Here is a 15,687-nt window from a genome sequence, read left to right on the forward strand (position 1 = left end):
ATATCAAACTTCTCAAAAAAATACTCATGTTACTATTGTTAATGGGTCCATAGTGTCTGTTAAAGGAAGTTGAAAAATAATCACGCTAGTACTGATATTCTGCACTTACTTGATTTCTCGTCAAGCCTCCTTTCTGTTAGCAAAATTACACAAAATCTTAATTGCAGTGTGATTTTTTCTCCTACCAATGTTTTGTTTCAAGATCGGGCCACGACAAGGACGATTGGTGAGGGATGGTTGGAATGAGGTCTTTTCATATTTAATGTTTTTTCTACGAATCCAAATAACTTGAAATTTTAGACGTTCATTCTTCTCATCAAGGCGCACCTAATAAAAATACTTTAAAAAAGCATTCATAAAATTAAATTGACCAAAATACCCTTGAAACTTTTCAAGGGTATTTGGGTCAATTTATTTTTTGTAAATTATTTTTTTCATATTTTTATTAGATTATCCTATTTTTGAAAAACATGAGCCTAAAATTTCAAATATATATATATATATATATATATATATATATATATATATATATATATATATATATATATATATATATATATATATATATATATATGGAATATACTACTGTTAGCCTAAGGGCTAACAGAAAGATATGAGCCCGACCGTCGAGATTGAATTTGGGCCGATCTGACGGTCACGACTTCATTTCGTATTTTAATTTTAATTTTTTTTTCTACAAATCCAAATCACTTAAAATTTTAGGCATGCGTTCTTCTCATCAATTTACACTTAATAAAAAATATAAAAATAATAATTCATAATAAAATTGACCAAAATACCCTCAAAAATTTTGGGGGTATTTTGATCAATTTGTTTCATGTAAAAGATTTACCTATTTTTTATGAACACACTCCTAAAAATTCAAGTGATTTGGATTTTTAAACAAAAAACTATTAAAATTCAAACACTATCAGGAATCTGTGATCGTCAAATAGGCCCAGATTCAATCTAGGCCGTTGGGTTCATATCTTCTAGTTAGCCATTGGGCTAACAAGAAGATTTTCCTATATATATATATATATATATATATATGAAAACACTACGCAACGCCTATAGGTGAAAATGAACATTGATTTCGCCTACCCCCATCACCATCCAAAGTTCATCGTGTGGTCACGATTTTCTGGTAGTGTTTCATTTTTCATTTTTTTTTTTTTTAGACATTAGAATGACCTAAAATTTGGAGCGTGTATTCATAAAAAATTGGGGAATCTTTGAAAAATATAAAAAAAATATTTTACATGAAACAAATTAACCAAAATGCTTCAGAAAAGTTTTAGGGGTATTTTGGTCAATTCATTACGGATAATTTTTTTTATATTTTTATTAGATGCGCCTCAGTAAGATGTACATGCCCTTCAAATTTTAAGGCATTCCGATTTGTAGAAGCAAAATGAAAAATAAAATACTACTGGACAATCGTGACCGCGCGATGAAATTTGTACGATGATGAGGGTAGGCGAAATCACTATTCTTTTTCGCCTATAGGCGTTGGGAAGACTTTTCCATATATATATATATATATATATATATATATATATATATATATATATATATATATATAAGAAACGATAGGATTAGCCCACTAGCTCATATGAGCCCAACGTTCCAGATTGATTCTAGGCTGATCTGACGATCACGAATGTCTGGTAGTTAGCCCACTAGCTCATATGAACATATGAGCTCAACGTTCCAGATTGATTTTAGGCCGATCTGACGATCACGGATGTCCAGTAGTGTTTGAATTTTAGTTTTTTTTCTACAAATCCAAATCACTTAGAAATTTTAAAAATAAATTAACCAAAATACCCTCGAAAGTTTCAGGGGGGATTTTGGTCTTTTTTCTTTCGCGAATAATTTTTTTTATATTTTTATTAGGTGCGCCTTGATGAGAAAAATACACACCTAAAATTTCAAGTGATTTGGAACTGTAGAAAAAAAAAAACATTCAAGTACTACTAGACATTCGTGATCGTTAAATCAGCCCAGATTCAATCTAAGCCGTTGGGTTCATTTGTTCATATGAGCTAGTGGCCTAATCCCATCTTTTTACCGGACATCTGTGATCGCCAGATCGATCCAGAATCAATCTGAAACGTTGGGTTCATATATTCATATGAGCTAGTGGGCTAATCCCATCTTTACCCATATATATATATATATATATATATATATATATATATATATATATATATATATATATATATATATATATATCGAGGAATTCGTGAAACTAATTTCTCACTTTTTCGTTTCCCACCCTTTCAAGGATGGGTTGTCATTATCATATTGATTCTCCCACTTTCTCAATAGGTTGGGTGGGAATTTGAGAATTTAAGCAATATGATATTTTATCACGCCACACAAAAGGTGCTAGGAAAGCACCGAGTACAAACAAAATCCTACAATTCTAAGAGTATTTGTAGTTATCCATTTCCCTCCGTGTCTTACCAAAGAACATAAAAAACATTAACCAAATTTGGATGAGCAACATGTTAGATGAGCAATTTGAGTATCCAAAACCTGAAAATTTCCATATTTATCTCCCTCTTTTTAGCAAAGAAAACTTGGGCTGGTAATGGGCTAGGTGACCCGGCCCTAAAAAAGTAGGGCCTAGGCCACAGATTGTGCCTGAGGGATAGGCTCGGGCCAGTGTCAGTGAAATTCATAATAGCCCGGTAGCTCTCTTTTTTTTTTTCTTTTTTTTTCTTTTTTTCTTTTTTTCTTTTTTTCTTTTATGTTTTTTCATTTATTTTTGGCCCAGCTCGTCTCTAAAAAGGCTAGGGTCATGCCTGGGCAAACTTTATGGGGACAAAGGCCATGCTTGGGCCAAGGGTAGCCCAACCTTGGCCCTGGCCCTGGCCCTGGCCCGGTCCATTGCCACTGCCCAATATTGCATCTCTCTATTTCTCAGAGCACGAACAGGTTATACTATATAGCGTGTAAGCAAACACTTAGAGCAACCGTAGCCCAGGCCCAAAGTCTTAAACAAAGACTTTAGGGAATTGGGCCTTGTCCCTCAATCCAGGATGGAAGAGCCTTATACGCAAATTAACATCAACCTTCTTCTTCCTCACATTCCCCATTGTACTATATAACCATGCGAAACATTCCCAATTCAAATTCCCTCTGTCTGAATTTAGTGAGAGGCGTGGCTTGTTCTCTGATGAAATGCTTCTCTCTCTTTTCGATGAGAACAGCTCTTATACACCCACCCTATTCTCTCCTCTCGACTCATTTTTCTCATATTTCACATTTCAGACGCAACAGCTCTCATTTTAGGTCCCAACGAGGGTTAAAGATGTTCCCCGAAAGCAGTGAAAGAGGGAATGAATGTGGCGAGAATCCTTCGGCATCGTCTGCAATGTAAATATGTGAATTTTCTTACTCACTGTTCTGATTTCTCTTTTATTTACGCTGATGAGGTTAGACACTCACTGAAGAAAATATTTTTCAGCGTAGTCACATATTAATCACGTTTTCTGATTAAAATAACAATAATAAAAAAAGCATACAATGAGCCCATTTGCTAGTGCTGGCAAACTTGACTGCTCCAACTAGGAACCGGCCCGTACAACTTGGAACCTGCAAGTCAAGTTGGAACCGGGCACTAGCTCATCGGGTTTTGGTGGTCCGACCGTATATTTTTTTAAAAAAAATCAAAACCATATATAAAATCTCAAAAAATAAGAGATTTGTTTGTAATATGTTTTTTAAATTTTTTTTATCATTTTGGCAAAGATCATATAGTGTGTTTTTGCCATGAATACTTATTTTTTATATTTTTCCATCTGTTTTAAAAAATTTCAAAAATATCTCTAGGCACAAATCCATTTTTTAAAATTTTTTTCTCTAATTTTCAACTTCATTTGGATGGAATTTGTTTAATCATGCTTTAAATATACTTTATACATTTTTTATATATTTTTATTTTTAACACTATTTAGACCGGCTGGGATAGGATAGTTGACCCAACCAGCTTACCAGTTTCTCAAAACCGGGCCGATTCGATTTTTCGAAATTATCATTACCTTTAATATAAAGTAGTCAAAATATTGAAACTTGGATGTGAAGTTGGATGGCTACATTATTTCTATTCACCCAACTCAAACCTCAAAAGACATTTTCTCGATATTTATGACACACCCAAGCTATCACATTTTATATTGGATGGTTATAAGGAATTGAATCTCCTTGATGATCTCATTCTATATAATACCTTAAAACTCAAAACCAAAAGAAAGGAGAGCATGGTTATACCACAAGTTTTCTTGCTAATCCTACCACTGTTAATATCAGCAAGGTTTTACCTTTTTCAAGTAACATGCATCCCGAAATGCCCCAGCGGTGAATTAGATATAAATAAATTTTGAAATATTAATTTAATAAGATACGAGAAAGTCTATAATAAGATTATTTATTTTTTGTACAAGGTGGTCATAATAGTTTTAACCATTGGATGTGAAATTGGGTAGCTGCATTTATTTTATTGATCAAGCTCAAACTTCAAAAGAATTTTTTTTTGAATTCTATGGCACATCACATCGGATGGTTGTAAGTAATTGTGACCTCCCTATTCCAAAAGTAAATGGTCTCATTGTATACAATCTCTATAAGTAATTGTGACCTTCTTATATTAAAGATAAATGGTCTCATTATATATAATCTCATAAAATATTAAGATGTCTTTTTATTTTTATTTAATTCACTTATATTTCTACAGTTAGTTAATTTAATAATTTAAATTTTTACCCTCACTTTCAAATTTCAACGATTTCTGATTGGTTTACATAAATACCTATTTTCTTGAAATAATGTATCCAGTTAGTCTGATTGGAATTACTGTTTTAGGAAAGGAGGAGAAAGACTTTTAACATGGGAAGCCCACGGTGAGAGCCTAGCTAAAGAAACACCTTATGTAAAGAGTTTGGAGATAAACATTTTAGGAGATGGAAAGAAAATTGGACTGAAATTTTGAGAAATGGCTATTACAAGAGTTCATATAGGGCCTATGCTTTGTTATAAGTAAATATACATCTCAAAACTATTAAAAAATGCAGTTTTGGTACCATGATTATGGACCTTAAATAAAACAAAATGAAGATTTTCAAGTCTTAAAAATAGTGTATCTTATAAAATATTATCTCAATGGTCGAATTCTAGGTGTTTACAGATTCGCACACCATTTATATTCCTGAATTTCATGATGAATAGCATATATGTATATTAGTATTTCATGCCAGTTCTAGTACCAAAATTATATTTTCTAGCTGGGTTTTGAGATGCGGCCTTGTTAACCACACCAGATACATACTAAAATGCTCAAAGAATATATGAAATTCTCAAACATGAAGAACTTAAATTTCTCTCTCTTTCTTTTTTTTTTTTTTTTTTGTAATGAATGCAGGCCAATATTAAGAAACATAAAAGAGTGCGGTTTGTATAGAGCTGAGGCTCTAAACAATCAAGTAAAAAGTACCTTCAAATAGTGTCGAAAAATGTGGTTTTTATATGAAAATCTTTGTGATAGTTTTAAAATATATTTTTATTTTTAACTATAAAATTTAATGCTTCAAAAACAGTGCAGATCGAGCAAATCTATGAATACTTGAAAATCTTGAAAATTGGCAGTCTAAAAATGCATTACAAGATGCACTATTTCCAAAACTTAAAATCCATTATTTTCTTTGATCAATGCATCTTGATGCCGAGATGATCAATTTGAGGATATTTGGGCATCAAAACAACCTCTTCTAGTGAAATTTTTGAGGTGGGTTCTAATTTGATTGTTTAGAGCCTCGGCTCGATATAAACTTTTTCTAAACTTAAAAGTATGGTTTTTATTAGACAGTATTATATGCTTTGTAAATACATGATATATGTCACGAATTGAGATGATGTTTTCAAGTATGCAAAAGGATATCTAGCTCAAGGTGTTACTCCGCATTACACAATTCAAATTGTACCGTGTTCACCATCATCATCATTTTAGCATTTTTCGAATTAATTAAGATTGACTATATGAATCCTAGTTTTCCCTTATGCTCTATTAAAAACTGTATCTTTAGTGAGGTCATAAGTCCTCATACATTTTCGGACTATTTCCAACCACGTCCTTTTGGGTATATCCCTTGCCTTTTTTAGTCTTTCCACTTGAACTAACTCATATTTCCTAACAGGTGTTGTACTTGGTCAGTACCACACATGGCCAGCCCACCAAAGTCTATTCAAATTGTAGTGTGCCATGTTTTAAAAAAGAAAAAAGTTTATATAAGGTTGAAACCTTAAAATGTAGAATTACATATGCATCTCAAAAATCTATTGGAAAGGTTGTTTTAATGTTGAAAAACTCTCTAATTGATCATCTCGGCATTGACATGTATGAATATGGAAAAAAAAAAACTTTTTTGAGTTCCAAAAATAATGCATCTTGCAACACATTATCTAGACCGTCCATTTTCAAGATTTTCATATTTTTATAGATCTAATTGATTTTAACCATTTTGGGAGTTTAAAGTTTTCTAATTAGATATGAAAATAGATTTTAAGATAATCTAAAAAACTTTTTACAACAAAATTACATATTATGATAAAATTTGGAGGTACGTCTTAATTGGATTGTTTAAGGTTGCAACCTTATAGAAACCACACCCTTTAAAAATTTTGACAATGAATTGTAGCGTGTTACTTTTACCTATCCGTTCCAACACAGGTGCGTGGATGTGCGCATACGTGTGCACGTAAAACTATCACAGATGCACATACATGCATGCTCTTCCATTTTGCAGTTTACGCTAAGTTAATATTCTCTTATAGTGCTTTTGCAAATGATTTTCATTTATTAGGGAGAGCAGCATCAAGCCCAGTCCAAAATGGCTTATTCCTAAATGGTAAGGAAGTTTCCTTGCTGGATTTCATGTTAGTTTGGTCAATGATTTAAATTTTTTATCCTATTTTTTGGTTTTCTTTGACAGGGCGATGTGGGCTCTTGGATCCTTATCATTGTTTCTTCCTTTTCGGAAAACAAACCGGAACAAAGCCATAAAAATTGAAGGTCATTTGAGTTGTATGCCGCAAAAGTAAAATATGTCGTGATCATTTGATTTTTATCCCAACTATTTGGAGTCGGCTACATAAATCATGTTCGGCCATTTTGCTCTATCAAATGATTAGTTCAAGACTTCTAAAAATATTTGTAAAGTTTTATGCTAGCTACCTACCTAATACATCTTCCTCTTTTACCTGGGCTTGGGACTGGCGTGACCAGCTTGAAGAAAGGCGGAGTACAATTTGCAAAAGTAATATATCAAAGGAAAAAATTTAGGGAAAATGACCTTTATCCCCTTCTCCAAAACTTCCATCTCTATTAGCCCATTTGGTTCACCAAAATCCTTTGTACGCCCTCAAATTTAAAATTTTGAGACTATTAGCCCTCTAATTGTGTTTTTTATTTTATTTTTACAATTTTGATCTTTTTATTTTACAAAATTTTCCCTTCCCTCTCTCTTCCATTACCTAAAACCAATCTTACCTCTATGGATCACTCTATAAATTTAGACATGAAAAGAAATATGAATTTTTCTTTAATATTAGGACCTATGTTACAATTATATCAATATCGTTTGAACTTGAAAATGATTAATCAATATATTTGTTACAATTGTTAATGGTTATTATTATTTTTTATTAAAAAACTTTATCAAAATACTTATAAGCAATGAAATATTTAACAAGTAATATATTATTCTAGTTATTATTATTATTATTATTATTAATTAATTATGATAATTATAAAATATTATCATCAATAAAATTTATATACCAAATCACAAAAAATATGGATGACTAATGTATGGGTTTGTCATTTTGTAAAACAAAGAGATCAAATTTATAAAAAGAAGAAAAAAAAAATATAATCAGGGGGCTAATTGTCCCAAAGTTTGAAACTTGAGGGGGTGCAAGGGAATTTGGTAAACCCAAGGGGTTAATAAGAATGGAAATTTCAAAGAGGGAGTTAGAGGTCATTTTCCCAAAAATTTATAAGTGAACCATATCATTTGTTTCTAAAATTTATGTGACTTTTCTTCATTCTTCTAAATTTTGAAATATTTACATTCCATTGGTGGTCTTTACAAAAGTATTATCATGGCCCTACAATGAATTCTCCTACAATTTTATCATTTGTAGGTGCCTTTTCATCTGTATTGTGGCCTAAACCATCCTTGACCATATATTACGTACACTCACCTTTAACCGCTTTTTAACTATATATATATATATATATACATGGGGATTATGTGAAAACCAAAAATGACACATACCCTAAGGACTTGGATGAAATTCTGAGAGGGTGTCCAAGTCATGTAACATGGAGGTCAAGTACACTTGCATGTGGGGCAGACCTCCATATTCATCTCTTACCCCCTTCTAGAGGAGATAAGGGTTGGTTACAAGAGATAAGAGAAAGAGAAGCAAATCATGAATCAAATAAGAAGTAGACCAGTCAAAGATGAAAGAAAAAGAGCATTCATTCCATATATATGGAAGAGTATAAAATTGTGGTAACAGTTGTCCAAAATTCACAAAAAGAAACGAAAGGAAGATAGAACAAGGAAGAAGAGTAAGAGAATTCCTGATCCCTAGAATTTTATAGGGAAATGCTGGCATAGGCCCACTAGCCTACAGCTATATATAGGCCCACGCCCCAGATTCAATCTGGACCGTGCCAATTATCACAATTGTATTTTGTATTTGAATTTTAATGTTTTTTATATAAATAAAAATCACTTAAAATTTTAGGCGTGTGTTCTTTAAAAATATTAAAATCTAATAAAAATATCAAAAAATATTTCGTAAAAAATAAATTGATCAAAATACCTCGAAAACCTTTCGAAGGTATTTTGGTCAATTTATACTTTACAAATTATTTCTTAAAATATTTTTGTTAGGTACGCGTTGCTGAGAAGAATAGATGCCTAAAATTTCACATAATTTGGATTTGTAAAAAACAAATTAAAATTCAAATACGAAATGAGTTCGTGTTTGTCAGATCGGCCCAGATTCAATCATGGTCATTGGGCCTATATGTAGCTATAGGCAAGTGGGCATATATATATATATATATATATATATATATATATATATATATATATATATATATATATATATATATATATATATATATATATATATGTGTGTGTGTGTGTGTGTGTGTGTGTGTGTGTGTGTGTATGTGTGTACGGTTTGTATATAGCCTAGGCTCTAAACAATCAAATTAGAGCCTACCTTCAAATAGTGTCGAGAAATGTAACTTTAATATGATAAATCTTTGTGATTGCCTTAAAATATATTTTTATATTTATTTATAAAGTTTAAAGTTAAAAAAATAGTGTAGATCAACAAATCTATAAAAACTTGAAAATCTTGAAAATTGACGGTCCAAAAATACGTTATAAAATGTACTATTTCCAAAACTTGAAATCCATTTTTTTCTCATGTGTCCATGCATCTTGATGTCGAGATGATAAATTTGAAGATATTTGGGCATTAAAACAACTTCTTCTAGTGAAATTTTTGAAGTTGGCTCAAATTTGATTGTTTAGAGTCTCAGCTCTATATAAATTTATATATATATATATATATATATATATATATATATATATATATATATATATATATATATATATATATATATATATATCGAAGATGCTATGATACGCCAATTCATGTACCGCTACAGTAAACGCCGAACGGCCCAGATCAAATCTCGGCCGATCTAAGCATCACGGATGTCTTGTAGTATTTTATTTTTAATGTTTTTTCTACAAATCAAAATAATCTGAAATTTAGAATGTACATTCATAAAAAATAGGCGAATCTACAAAAAATATCAAAAACATATATTTTACATGAAATAAATTGACCAAAATACCCTAAAAAGTTTCAGGGGTATTTTGATCAATTTATTTTACGAATTATTTTTTTTATATTTTTATTAGGTGTACCTTACTAATACATATACACGCTTCAAATTTTAGATCATTCCAATTTGTAGAAAAATAAAATAAAATTCAAACACTCTTGGACAACCGTGACTGTTAGATCGACCCAGATTCGATCTGAGCCATTGGTTGTTTACTGTACCGGTACGACGTACAAGAACTTTTCCTATATATATAAATATATATCGAGAGAGAGAGAGGAAAACACTACGCAAGATTTCGCCTGCCCCAGTCACTGTCCAAAGTTCATCGTGCGGTTACGATTATTTGGTAGTATTTTATTTTTCATTTTTATTCTATAAATCGGAATTACTTGAAATTTGGAACATGTATTCATCAAAAATAGAGGAATCTTTGCAAAAATATAAAAAAAATATTTTACATGAAAACAATTGACCAAAATCCCCCCGAAATGTTTTAGGGGCATTTTGTCAATTGTTTTTTTGCGAATAATTGTTTTTGTATTTTTATGAGATGCGACTTAGTAAGATGTACATACCCTCCAAATTTCAGGTCATTCCGATTTATAGAAAAAAAAATGAAAAATAAAATACTACCGGACAATCGTGACTGTGCGATGAAACTTGGACGGTGATGAGGGTAGGCGAAATCACTATTCATTTTCGCCTATAGCCGTTAGGAAGATTTTTCCATATATATATATATATATATATTTCTTTTGCTTGTCATAGTTTTGGGTTCTTAGAAATTGTAAACAAGAACAAATAAAATGCGTTAAAGATGACTACCACACGAATCTTTGTTGTAGTCCTTGGAATTATAAAAAGTATACAATGAGACCATTTACTTTTAATATAAGAAAGTCACAATCATTATTGACCTTTGGATATGAAATTGAGTGGTTGAGGATGTGTCATAGATTGGGTAAAAAGACCAAAACAAAATTTCTCGAATATTGTGATGCAATTCAATCTATTAGATTTCACATCCAATGGCTAATATGATTATGACCTCCTTATACCAAAGATAAATAATTTTAGTAATAAATGCAAGCAATTGTCTCTTTAGAATGAAAAGAGTGCATATTTTCAAATTTACTATACAACCATTACATGAAATCACTGCCTTTTGAAAATGGGCTGTGATTTCATGCAACGGTTGTATCATAGTATAATGTAACCACACTTCTAGAAAATCATGTTTGTGGTATTTATATGACCTAAAATTTTTCACACACACTCTCTTCATCTCAATAATCAATCTACAAAAAAAAGTAATTTGTACCCTGTATATGGTCAAAATGAGTCATCTCCAACAATAAATATAAACCGTTCATTTGATAAATTTCAAGATCTAGGCGTTTATGAATTCAAAATCTTTTTTTTTTAATATCGTTAATCTAATGATAATAAAATTATCTAAATAATTTGAAAAGAAAAAAGATCATTCTAAAGTCTAAATCTAAACATCTCACCAAAATAGACGGGCTATGTTAATTGGGCTAAAAATATACTTTCTAGATGCATTTTTCAAATTTCTCTTTTTTGTAATTGTTCATTAGAATGAAAAGAGTGTATATTTTAAATTTTGGATCAAACAAATGGCCCTAACATAATATTTGAAAGTTGTTGCATCATTTTACTATACAACCATTGCATAAAATCACTGCCCGATATCCTGAGCTCCACCACCATAGTGCGTTGATTCTTAAAAAATGAAGAAACGGGTGCTCGAGGTGGAACCTGGTGTGCTAGAAATACCTATCGGGCTAAATGTCAAATATGCCCTAATGTTAAAGCAAAATCTAAACTTGCCTATTTAGGGAAAGATTCAACTCATGAAAGGAGCATGAAAAGTCTATGCAGTTATAAAAGAGAGGGAGAGAGAGGGAGAGATATTATTCATAATATTATAAAGGAAAATGTTTATATAAGGATGCAACCTTATAATGTAGAACTACGGATGCATCTAAAAAATCTATTGAAAAAGGCAGTTTTAATGTTGAAAAACCCTTTGATTGATCATCTCGACATCGAGATGTTTGACCATGAAAAATAAAAAGATTTTAAGTCTAAAAAATAATGCATTTTACAACATATTATCTACACTGTCCATTTTCAAGATTTTCATATGTTTATAGATATACTTGATTTTAATCATTCTTTAAATTTAAAATTTCTTAATTAGATATAAAAATAGATTTTGAGATAATACTAAGAACATTTTACATCAAAATTATATACCATGATAAAATTTGAAGGTGCACCTTACCTCTACAGCTACGGATGCATCAGTATGCCAACTGCACCCTATCATAAATGTTTCTTAATGGTAAGTGATTGTTGGAAATGAGTTTCTATGGCCCATTTGGCTCCGTGGAAATGGATCTCAAGCCTGTAAATGTTGTTTCGATGCTCTCCTAGTGTGGGACTTCCATTTTTGCGTGGAGATCGATTTCCACATTTTAAGCCTTTTTAGAAATGGTGGTATTAACATCTGTGGGAGATCAAAAGAGAGCCACGGGCCCCAAAATATTGCTATTCAATATATTTTATAGAGTGAGTTGAGGTCCACCTAAGAAGAGCACCTCAGATCCTAGAGCTGTAATAATTGTAATAATTAATATATGAATAATAAATCATATATTATAATAAATGAAATTTATAATTAATAAATCAATTATATATGATAATAATTATATGATAAATAATACATCTAATACTATTTATAATATTTATATTATAACATATTGTAATATATAATAATTAATACATAACCATGTATATATATAACATTGTAATAATATACATAGAATTATAAAATAGTAAAGTATGATTTTATATTATTGTATAATATTATAATGCTATATGATATTATATTTTAATATATAATAATTATACAAAATATATAATTAACATTAATTACATGTAATAATTATATAACAATTATCATAATTACAAGAATTTATATAGATGTAGTAATTACATGTTATGATTATAATTTAATTATAACATGTATAAGTAATATGTATATTATAATAGATATATAATATTATAATATAATTAATATATACTGCATGAAATAATTATTATATGCAATATTATTTTATATAACATAATCTTATTATATAATATTATATGCTATAATTTTCGAGGGACATATCTTTCAGGTAATTCAAACAGTGGAAAGGCATCTTCCAAGCCTCTTACTAGAAGCTATTCATACACCAGACATCAATATTCTAGAAAATGTGAAATATAGGAGATACCAAACCCATGAGACATATTTCAAAAATACCAATCCCAGGAGATGTATTTCCCAAGGATATCCATTTTCAGGGAACCAAATGAGGCCTTAGAGTAGTTCATAGGCTGAATTATGTATAAAGAAATTTATAACATATTCTTGCATAAAATGATGGTCATTTCAAGAGAACTATTAATGAAGTTTATTAAAGAGGGTAAAAATTGATATGGGCCAATTGTACAAGAGCCATCCATCACTATTTCTTCGGTGGAAAGAAGGTCACCACACAGTTCTCCGCCCCTTACATGGTTCTACTCTTCTCTAAAGCAACACAATAATTTTTTTTGTTTTTTTGGTAAGTTCAGTTAGGAATGGGTCGTCCTCTACCTGCATTAGGAATAGATCTCAAAACATAATATTGTGGTGCCACCGCCCTAACCACCTAACCTTGAGCCCATTCCTATAAAGAGACATATTTCTTTAATAGCTTCCTTGTGCAAATGTTTTGCACAACATTAAAGGATGATGCCCTTACATTAGGCTTTCCTTTGACTCTTCTCCGTCAAAATGTAAACCATTAAAACCTTAGACATCACCTGGTTATAATTTTGGATTTTATACCTCAAAAGACCAATGCAACTAAGAATGAATCATATCTGTACATAAAATGAAGTGGTCTATGTTATAAAAAATAATGCATTTGTGCCTCTAGGTGAGGTGGAAGAGGTGATAGAGAAGGTGGAAACTGTGGCTAAGGTTGTCGAAAAGGTGGCAATTGTGGTTGAGGAAGTGTCTTCATATATTGCTGACAAACTTCCAGAGGGTGGAAACCTCAAAGAAGCAGCCATCCTTGTCGAAAATGTTTCAAAGGAAGTTGTTAATGATGCTCAGGTCGCCAAGGATTTAATTCACAAGGTCCCTTTCATGTACCCTATTGATTTTTTCTTTTTTAATAATTCATTGGGGATGACAGGCCCCTTTTAGTTAATAGTTTTTTAAGATATCAATGGGATTGTAAGCCATAACGTGCAACTGAGTAGATATTGATTTCACCCATAAATTTATTCGTTCTAAATATACAATATATATATATTTTTATCTTTTTCTTGTTTTATAATTGTGTTTATCTATCAAATGTAGCTAGGTGAATTGAAGGACGAAGTAGAAGAAGTTATTGAGCCAGTAGTCAAAAATCAAGAGTTGCTCAGGGCTAAACATGACAACAAGAAAACATGAATTCAATTTCTTTATTGATGTCATAAATCTTGCTCATTCAGATTTGGCTAAGGATTCATTATCCTTACCTTGTCGAACTAGCTCTCTATTATTATTTATCGCAACCTTGCGAATTATTAGCTTTTCATATCATCTGGATTTCATGTTTTAGAAGCAAGGTATACTTTTCTCTTATGTAAGGTAAGAATGATATTTAGACTTTTTACCTGTTCAATTTTCAGATGCGTGGGTTGCAAGTCTGGTGGTCATCTACTTACCAGTTATATGTGTTCCAAGATCATAGTGTTTGCTTGTGTGTGTATGTGTATGCGATACGAATAGACTGAAATCCCAAAATAATTCCCATTCTGATTGTGGATCATTCACAAGGATTCTGAAATTATGCTAAAGCCATTCATAATAAAAGTTAGGGACTGTTTTTTAAAAAATAAAAAAAATAAAAAAAAAGAGAGAAAAAAAAAAAACAAAGGCTTCAATATTCTTTCAAGAAAATAGACCTTAAGAGATTTTATTTTTGACTTTGGCTCTCCTACCTTTATATAGAGGGGCAAATAAATCCATTTTAAATCTAAATCTTATAGCATTTTTCTGTTGATTGCGTGAAATCCATGTTTCGGCTTCTCTTACCTATTATATAGGAGAACCAATCCTTAGGATATTGGTTGTTATAGTTTAGGAAGATTATATTATTTAGGAAGGTGAATATTTGGGTTTTGGATGGAACGTGATTTCTAGTGGTTATCTTTCACTCTTTAAAAGATGGAATTTCTAGGAAGCCTCACTTAGGTGATTTTTTTAGGTGCTTCTTTTTATATAAATTAAGCTTTGTAAAGAGAGAAAATAACACATAAAAAATAGAGATGCAAAAATGGAGAGAATGGTTTCTTTTGTCTTTTTGTGTGGGTATTTTAGAAAAATAGAATATGTTTTAGGGTTTGAGAGAGAGAGCTTATAATCATTTATATTATTCATACTTGCATGATGTTTTTCTGATTAGTAAAAGAGAACTTTGTTGTCCCGTGGATATAGACAACTTGCCGAATCATGTAAATATTTGTATCTCTCTTTTTATATTTTTTTGTATTTTTTTTATTTCCCTTATTTTTCCCAAATCTCGGTTTTTATCCTCTACAATAGGGTATCAGAACCTTAGGGTTTTAGATCCTTGTTGGGTATGAGGTTTGTGGCAGAACGCAAATCTTTAAAGATAGCTGGAAGAAGT

At 30.9% G+C, this 15,687-nt stretch overlaps 1 protein-coding gene across 4 annotated transcripts; it reads left to right on the forward strand.

The window, feature by feature from the left end:
• Nucleotides 1-3,152: 3,152 nt before the first annotated feature.
• On the forward strand, nt 3,153-14,676 carry LOC18423289 (uncharacterized). 4 transcript variants are annotated; one of them, XM_088864975.1, is made up of 5 exons: nt 3,153-3,395; nt 6,867-6,911; nt 6,996-7,075; nt 13,942-14,144; nt 14,370-14,676. In XM_088864975.1, exons 1-5 carry the CDS (start codon nt 3,355-3,357, stop codon nt 14,463-14,465), a joined length of 465 nt encoding a protein of 154 aa, XP_088721101.1. In that variant the 5' UTR covers nt 3,153-3,354; the 3' UTR covers nt 14,466-14,676. The 4 variants fall into 4 exon arrangements, 3 of the variants coding, with proteins under 3 accessions (XP_088721101.1, XP_088721102.1, XP_088721103.1); XM_088864976.1 differs by lacking the exon at nt 6,996-7,075 and having other exon boundaries at nt 3,153-3,387; XM_088864977.1 differs by lacking the exons at nt 6,867-6,911; nt 6,996-7,075 and having other exon boundaries at nt 3,202-3,387.
• Nucleotides 14,677-15,687: the final 1,011 nt, after the last annotated feature.

This window comes from Amborella trichopoda, chromosome 4 (assembly GCF_054954075.1).
Source record: "Amborella trichopoda isolate Santa Cruz 75 chromosome 4, AtrichopodaSantaCruz75HAP2 v2.0, whole genome shotgun sequence".
Taxonomy (NCBI): Eukaryota; Viridiplantae; Streptophyta; class Magnoliopsida; order Amborellales; family Amborellaceae; genus Amborella; species Amborella trichopoda.

Excerpts from the sequence above, each read along its gene's own strand:
- LOC18423289 (XM_088864975.1), top strand. The coding sequence starts at position 3,355 with ATGTGGCGAGAATCCTTCGGCATCGTCTGCAATGTAAATAT. Across the intron at positions 3,396-6,866 it reads ATCGTCTGCAATGTAAATAT|GGAGAGCAGCATCAAGCCCA; the intron begins GTGAATTTTCTT and ends TTCATTTATTAG. Across the intron at positions 6,912-6,995 it reads AAATGGCTTATTCCTAAATG|GGCGATGTGGGCTCTTGGAT; the intron begins GTAAGGAAGTTT and ends TTTCTTTGACAG.